This window comes from Mytilus edulis, chromosome 7 (genome assembly GCF_963676685.1).
Source record: "Mytilus edulis chromosome 7, xbMytEdul2.2, whole genome shotgun sequence".
Lineage (NCBI taxonomy): Eukaryota > Metazoa > Mollusca > Bivalvia > Mytilida > Mytilidae > Mytilus > Mytilus edulis.
The window spans coordinates 50,780,100-50,787,986 of NC_092350.1; the positions used below are offsets into that span (position 1 = coordinate 50,780,100).

The 7,887-nt window shown below is 30.5% G+C and overlaps 1 protein-coding gene across 2 annotated transcripts; it reads right to left on the reverse strand.

Annotated features, from left to right (window-relative positions):
* Positions 1–570: 570 nt before the first annotated feature.
* LOC139481711 (uncharacterized) lies at positions 571–5,466 on the reverse strand. 2 transcript variants are annotated; one of them, XM_071265181.1, is made up of 3 exons: positions 5,302–5,466; positions 1,875–2,037; positions 571–866 (listed from the first exon to the last, which is right to left on the reverse strand). In XM_071265181.1, the coding sequence occupies exons 2-3, from the start codon at positions 2,024–2,026 to the stop codon at positions 707–709; spliced, it is 312 nt and encodes a 103-aa protein (XP_071121282.1). In that variant the 5' UTR covers positions 2,027–2,037; positions 5,302–5,466; the 3' UTR covers positions 571–706. The 2 variants fall into 2 exon arrangements, with proteins under 2 accessions (XP_071121282.1, XP_071121281.1); XM_071265180.1 differs by lacking the exon at positions 5,302–5,466 and adding an exon at positions 4,281–4,708.
* Positions 5,467–7,887: the final 2,421 nt, after the last annotated feature.

Below are 7,887 nucleotides of genomic sequence, written 5' to 3' on the forward strand. Positions count from 1 at the left end.
CTCTGCTATCTGTTGTTTTGTCACATTGTATATACTTGTTTATGTATTGTTCTCTGCTATCTGTTGTTTTGTCACATTGCATATACTTGTTTATGTATTGTTCTCTGCTATCTGTTGTTTTGTCACATTGTATATACTTGTTTATGTATTGTTCTCTGCTATCTGTTGTTTTGTCACATTGTATATACTTGTTTATGTATTGTTCTCTGCTATCTGTTGTTTTGTCACATTGTATATACTTGTTTATGTATTGTTCTCTGCTATCTGTTGTTTTGTCACATTGTATATACTTGTTTATGTATTGTTCTCTGCTATCTGTTGTTTTGTCACATTGTATATACTTGTTTATGTATTGTTCTCTGCTATCTGTTGTTTTGTCACATTGTATATACTTGTGTATTGCCATAGCATATTATTTATGCTTTCGCAAATAAAATATTCATTCATTCATTCATTCACTTTGTCAATTTTCTCTGTACGTTTGGTGTAAGCCGGTCTATATGTCAATTACATTGTATGTCGTCTAGGGTTCAATCTTATGTAGAAGTTTCAGGTGAATAAGAAAAAATATCAACATAGTATATCTTTTATTTAATAAACACATGGTTGATCACAGATAGCTTTTAAGGATTTTAACACAATCATCATATCGAATAACAAATTGAACACATATGTGTGGCTTCGGAAAATAGTAATACTAATGGTCTTAAAGAACGGTACTACCCCTTTCCGGAAGTGCAGGAGCTGTGGTTTCATCAGATGATAGAGTTGTCGCTGTTCGTCGCATATTACTCCGCGAGGTTCTTCTTTGTTCTATATTTCGCCATCTATTATTCAATTCCTCAAGGCGGGAACAAGATTGTCGTCTGAAAATTAATGAAATAAAAGTAACAACACAAAGGAGTAGGTTCAGTAAGACCCCTTTTTGGCCCCAAAATATAGCAGTTTTACAAAATTGTTAAAATGTAAACCTTTAGTTATTTATTGGACAGTATAATGCTTCTGCTACATAAATATGGGCTGTTTTTGACAATACAATGCACATATATCCGGTACTAGCACCATTAAGTCATGCTAAATTACTGAAATCCTCATAATTCTAGCATTTTAGTTAAATTTTAGACGGTTTTCGTGTAAAACGAAAGTGGCCGCATTCGTGTTCATCCTTAGTATTGAAATGTAAGTTGTATTTTATGATAATACATAACATATATAAAGGTTAAGGATGAACACGGATGCGGCCACTTTCATTTTTACCAAAAACCATCTGAAAAGTGACATTTTTCGGCATATTAGGTAGATTTTTCATATTTGAGCTTGAATCGGATCGTTTTTAATGACTAAATCTGTTAAAATCTTTCACATAAACTAATTAATTCAAATATAATAGACACTTAAGTGTTTAAAAAGTGGTCAAAATCTTTCGTCAGATGAACCTGAAATTTGAGGCCAAAATCAGTCCTTACCGTACCTACTCCTTTATCAACGTAAAATGCAAGAAAAGAGAGTGATAAATCACTTGTAATTGCATATTATACTATTTGTAAAACCACAATTCAAAGAGTCCTAGTTATTAGAAACGAAATGATTCACTAGACAGAATTGTTGGTATCAGATTGTGAAGTTATGTACTTTTTTAAACTATAGACTGAAGACCACATTTACAATGCTGACCCACAGAATTCCAGGTTTGATATATTGTGTAATGGTGGGTTTCTGTTTCATTGCAGTATATAATAACTATTTTTTTAAACACTCTGTAATAGGCATAAGAAGAAGTGTAGTGTGTGTACATCTATATGCAATAATATTTTTATTATTTCATTGTTACAGTATTTATTGTATATCAAATTCACTTATAAAAACTTGCTTACTTTCTCTCTTCTAGTTTGAGTTTTTCTCTTTCTAGTTCTTTTCTACGTTTTTGAAATTCTGTTTCCCATTTCTTTTCTTCTTCAATTTCCTGAGGACTTAGTAATTCGTCTTTTTCATCTAGAAAAGTCGCCATTCTTTCAGTCAGTTTCATTGCAAAAAACCCTATGATCATAAAATATAAAATAAATTTATATTTAATTATATTTGAAAAGTTCAATATGTAGCCATTTGATAATAGATAAAACCACAGTATGATGAGTAGATACCATGTCTTACTATACCCAAAAACAACCCTTACTATGCAAGTCGGATTTCATATTATGTAATACACATGAGAAAACTAATAAAGAGGAAAAGGAACGCCTTGCTTAGATTTTACAAGATAAATTATAGCTGTTTTCTAGCGGATTGAACACACAAATTGTATATGATTTAAAAAAAAATGGTCTCTGTGTGCAAGTAGACCATGGATCGGATAAAGTTATTAACTTCAAAAACTGATTTTTGTCTTGTGAATTTTTTATTTTCATTTTACGCATTAGCTCTATTATGACGTTTTGTGGATTTGAGATATCAGTTCAATTTATTTAAGCCATGATATGGGAATTTACAGTATCTACTTTTAAATATGTATAATTTGAGGATACGGAACAATTTAAGCTAGTATATTAGTACGTAGAAACAGAATATTTCATTTTTTAGGCCTACTCCAAGTGAGAAATATGGACGCGGGGTATGTGGTATCTGTACTTTTAATATTTGTTAATAAAAAATGGTTTAGATTTTTATATATTTATTGTTTTTTTTTACAAAGGAAGATGTATGTTTGAGCTTCTTGATGTGTTATTTGGGCTTAAAATATGTTACATTTAGGCAAATGAAAAGTCGACATTTTGGCTATCCCTCCAATGCACGTGTAAATTATGTATTAATATATAAAAAAAACAACAATACACTGATTTTACTGTTTATTTAAGAATTGAATGCTTCTTTTTGTAAATTTATTGGGGTGTAAAAGCGTTGACCGAAGTACATTTTGTATGAAGCGCGGAAGCGCTTCATTCTAAAAATGTACGCACGGTCAACGCTTTTACAACCCTATAAAGTTACAAAAAGAAGCATTCAATACTTATAATTACATTTTTTAGCTATGATTATGAAAACACGAATTTTATATATTTTATTATTTAATTCACCTGTGCACTTTATTGTTGGAGCACGTGTTATCATGAATGAAAAGTTGTATTGAGCAATGCAACTGCTTACGAAATAACATGTGATGTGCAGTTAGCCAATCAGAATAAAATATTACAATGAAAGTTAACATACATCTAATGTAATTATAATTACATATAACGAGCAGTTGTCAGTGATTTATATATTAAAATGTATAAAGTATTTCTTACATATTTCTCAAAGATTGGTTCTACTCATAAATCTAAAGCTACATTGTAACCTTTGGAACATTTAATCTTGTGTGATATTATGTACAATCATCTTAAGTTGTTTTTAAACTAGAATATTTTCCCGAATGAATATTTATAGCTTAATCATCTACATCATCCCCATAGACTGGATTTTTCTGTAGTTTGTATTTAAAAAAAAACATGTTTATATAACAATCTGACATATTTTCTTGTGTTAACTAAACTGTGCTCCAAGAACTACCTATTCACTAAAACATAATTTATTAATTTTATTTTATTGGAATTCAAGGACTAGATATTTTATGAAATAAAATTATACCTAGAAGTAACCCAAATATCATGTTTGGTTCTTTTTCTAATCAATAACTTATACCACAGTCATTGTTGAAAACAAATCTAATTGAACATATCGAACTTGTGGTATCAAAATTAAAATTTAGATTTTTGTTCATTTTTTGTTGTGTCAATATTGGTTAGATCTGCAATTGCACACGATGCCTACAATATTATGCTGAAATGATTAAAAGGCGAAACTTAGAATATGTATAATTGGATATTTATTTTCATAAGATTTGAAAATAGATGGATGAATGCATCATGGTTTGTATAATGTAATAGAGAACGAGAAAAGAAGAATTCGGAAAAGAAGATCGACGTAATTCTATAATATGTTAAGAAACTTCATTCGTATATCAGTTGCAGTACATCAAACATAAATGTAAGAAAACAACGTCCGGCAGATTTTGAAATTGATTATACTGGCATTTTAAGAAAAATCAAAATCAAGTTATAATGATAAATAAGGATGAAAATAAATATTCTTTTCCTCAAAATGAAGAAAATATAATGTGATATATTGACCAACGGGATAGCATTCAAAATATGACGTAGGAAGTTGTCAACTATAAGTGACAGTATGTACAGCCTTTGACAATGAGCAAATACCATAACACAAAGCTAGCTATAAAAAGTCCTTACATAAAAATTTAGAATGGAAATGGAGAATGTGTCAAAGAGACAACAACCCGACCATGAAGCAGACAACAGCAGAAGGTCACCAACAGGTCTTCAATGCAGCGAGAAATCCCCGCACCCGGAGGCGTCCTTCAGCTGGCCCCTAAACAAATATATATACTAGTTCAGAGATAATGAACGCTATACTAAACTCCAAATTATACACAAGAAACTAAAAGTTAAAATAATACAAGACTAACAAAGGCAAGAGGCTCCTGACTTGGGCCAGGCGCAAAATGCATGAATGCATGGGGTCTGATTTTGTACAAAACAATACACAAAAACAAAAAATGGTGAACAGTAACACATCAATGTCAAACGACAGCCACTAAATTACACGACATTGACCGTTTGGACGGGCAAAAACAGGATGTGTCGGAGTTAAACAAGTATGCGTCGCCCAACCATCCCATTGAGCGGAGGAGGGGGGACAGGTGAATATCAAGTCTATAATTATGTAGTCCTACCACCTCCATCTTCAGGAAAGCAGTAGGAAATTTAATTTAAGTCATTAACAATCGTCTAGACTTCAGTTTATTTATAATTTTACCTATTTAATATCGACAAAACAATGTGAAGTTGTCGTTTTTGGAGATATTATCTCGATCTCGAGAATGCTTTTTTTAGGTCGTTTTGTTGCTGTCTCGTTGACGCTTACTTTGAATATTTTCCTTTATATTGACTTATACTATTAAACCCATTGATGATTTATTGTCCTATCCTACATGTACCCTTCACACTGTTCATGGTAATATTCATTTGTTTTATAATTAAAGTATTATTCAATTATTATGTCATTTTCTACTTCAAACACAATTAGATATGGAGTATTATGTAGCATTTAAAACGATTAAAGTTATTTGAAGACATAACATAAAGTATATACATGTAGCCTAACATTACTAATGTACATCAATTGATAAATAAGTATTTTGTATATATACTATATCACATAAAACGTTCATGAAATAAAAATAAAACTTGCCTGATTCAAATTCCTTGTTTACGTCTTATGTTGCTAAAACTTAATAACACAAATTCCTTTAAATGACAAACAACCTTCTTCTATACGTATACAATTTTACCTATATCACGGAACTTTAATCCTGTCCAAACAAAAACTGATTTAAATTCTTTGTGTATTGTAGTATATTAAATCACCTTTCAATATTTACTCAAATAAAGGATCAACACTTATACTTCATATATCTTTTAAAGAATAACATATTGGATCGTTCCGCTAGCTATATTTAGAATGTCAGGTTTAAATGCAGAAGTAATTAACCGAACAATTTATTACAAAAAATTAAATTATTTTTGATAAAACGTTGAATTGAATTGAATATATTGACACTTTGTCAATTTTATTCAAAAGATTTAATTGAAAAAAATAAACATGATCCGACTTGTTGCTTTTTAGATTAAAAGTCATTTTAAAGATAATTGAAAAACGTTTATCATACTGTCATATTAATATGATACTAATTAATTAAATGACTTTTTAACCTATAAATTCAATTAATAAATGACACTATTATTTTAGATGTCAATGTGCTGATGAGCAATATTTGCTTAAAGAATTGAAAAATTGACATGAACTATATTTCTATTTTATTTTATAACCCGCTATAATGTTTCAATATAAATAACCATTTGTGTTTATTGTTATCAAACTGCTTGTGTAGGCTTGCATAAATACAATGTTTTGTTTGTTGTTGATTTACGGACTCAGAGGTCTACCGTAACATTCCTTTGGGTAGCACCAAACAATTAGTATAATACGTACAATAATTGCATTTATTTAACACCATTTAAAACCAAAAGAATATTCAATTTGGATCAGCTCATGTAACGCCATCATACATAATTAATCATTTGAATAATGTTATATTTCATTTTTTTTTTCTAAATTATACTTTGTTAAAAAAATATATTCACCAAACGAGAACAGTAAAATCACCAAATACATCAGGCTTATGATTTAGTATGACAGACTCAAGTTTCGTTCATAGTCCTGAACATGCATGATATATTGGCCACTGGACGTTAAGTAACAAGCAAGCAATCAATCAATGGAGTTTTGTTTATACATGTATATCCTCATAACTAGCGCTGGAATCTAAAGGTTGCATTTCAAAGGTAGAATTGAAAGTTCATATTGAAAGTTCATATGCACCACAATTTTTTTCAAAGGCCAAAATATAGGGCTGTGCGGCATATTTTCAACGTTTATATGCCCTGAACTTCTCAAAGTTTAAACTAACACTAATTTTGTTAACTACCCCTACTTCGAATGAAAGGTTACCACAGATTTCAATGTAAACAATATGCACATGTTTATTTACTGGTAACATTCCCAAGTTATGTCTCTGTGAGGTGGAACACAGAGAGCATACCTGGGAACCAGTATGTAAACAAAATTAATTTTCTATGAATATTCAAGATCTCCCCAAAAGAGGCGTGTTTTGAGAAACAGCTGTATTTACAAAGTGCAACCTATACAGGGGGATTCAATCAAATACAATGTAAGAGAGTATTAAAAATAGAAAAATCCAAAAGGTTGTGCAAGCATTATATGACTGGACAAACTATGCCTTGAGGTAGAAAATCTAACCTTCAAGTTGGTCCGTTTTACTTAAGTGTAAATGTAACTTTAGTGATATTTAAAAAAAACACCTTAATCTTTACTTTTTCAAAGGGGTCGCCTCAAAAGTGAGAATGACAAAAAATAGATGAATATTATTCGATGTTTACTGGAGAGATTTTTGGCTGTATATCACATGGACTACAAACTGTACATGTATTGATGCATTGAGATTTGATTAAGTAATGTGTAATGTTTAATATTGTCAAGGGCAGCATATGTCCCTTTATTGGGTTATGAATAATATTTGTCGCCGGATGCGTCTGTAATTGTACATTCATTTTTTTAAATGGATTAAATAAACTAATCCGACACCCGAGTATTCCAACGCCCTTTTTAACCGACAATTTTTCATGGTTCCAAAATGTGACTATCATTGCAAAAAAAACGGATGTATATGACACCCTACTTAATCCGACATATTTTTCTGGTTCCCGAGTGTGTTGAATAACACAGTTTACGTCTGTATGAGCAATTTTAATATGTTTAATGATCGAATATCGTTTTTTTCCCTTATCATTTTCAATTGTAAATAGATATAAAAGCCAATGAGATAACTCTCCATCCAAGCAACAATTTGTAAAAGTAAACCATTATAGGTCAAGGTACGGCCTTCAAACCGAACCTTGGCTCACACCCAACAGCATGCTATAAAGGGCCATAAAATCACTAGTGTAGAACCATTGAAAAGGGAAAACCAACGGTCTAATCTATATAAAAATGAGGAACGAGAAACACTTATGAACCACACAAACACGACTACCACTGAACAACATGTAATATATTATTTACATAAAATTAAAAGATACAACAATTATTACTTATTATTTGCATATCAACGTCCAGTGGAAAATATTTCATGCATATTCAGAATGAGATTACATTAGAAGAAAAACAATAATTATACATATAGGTTCCACAAGCTTT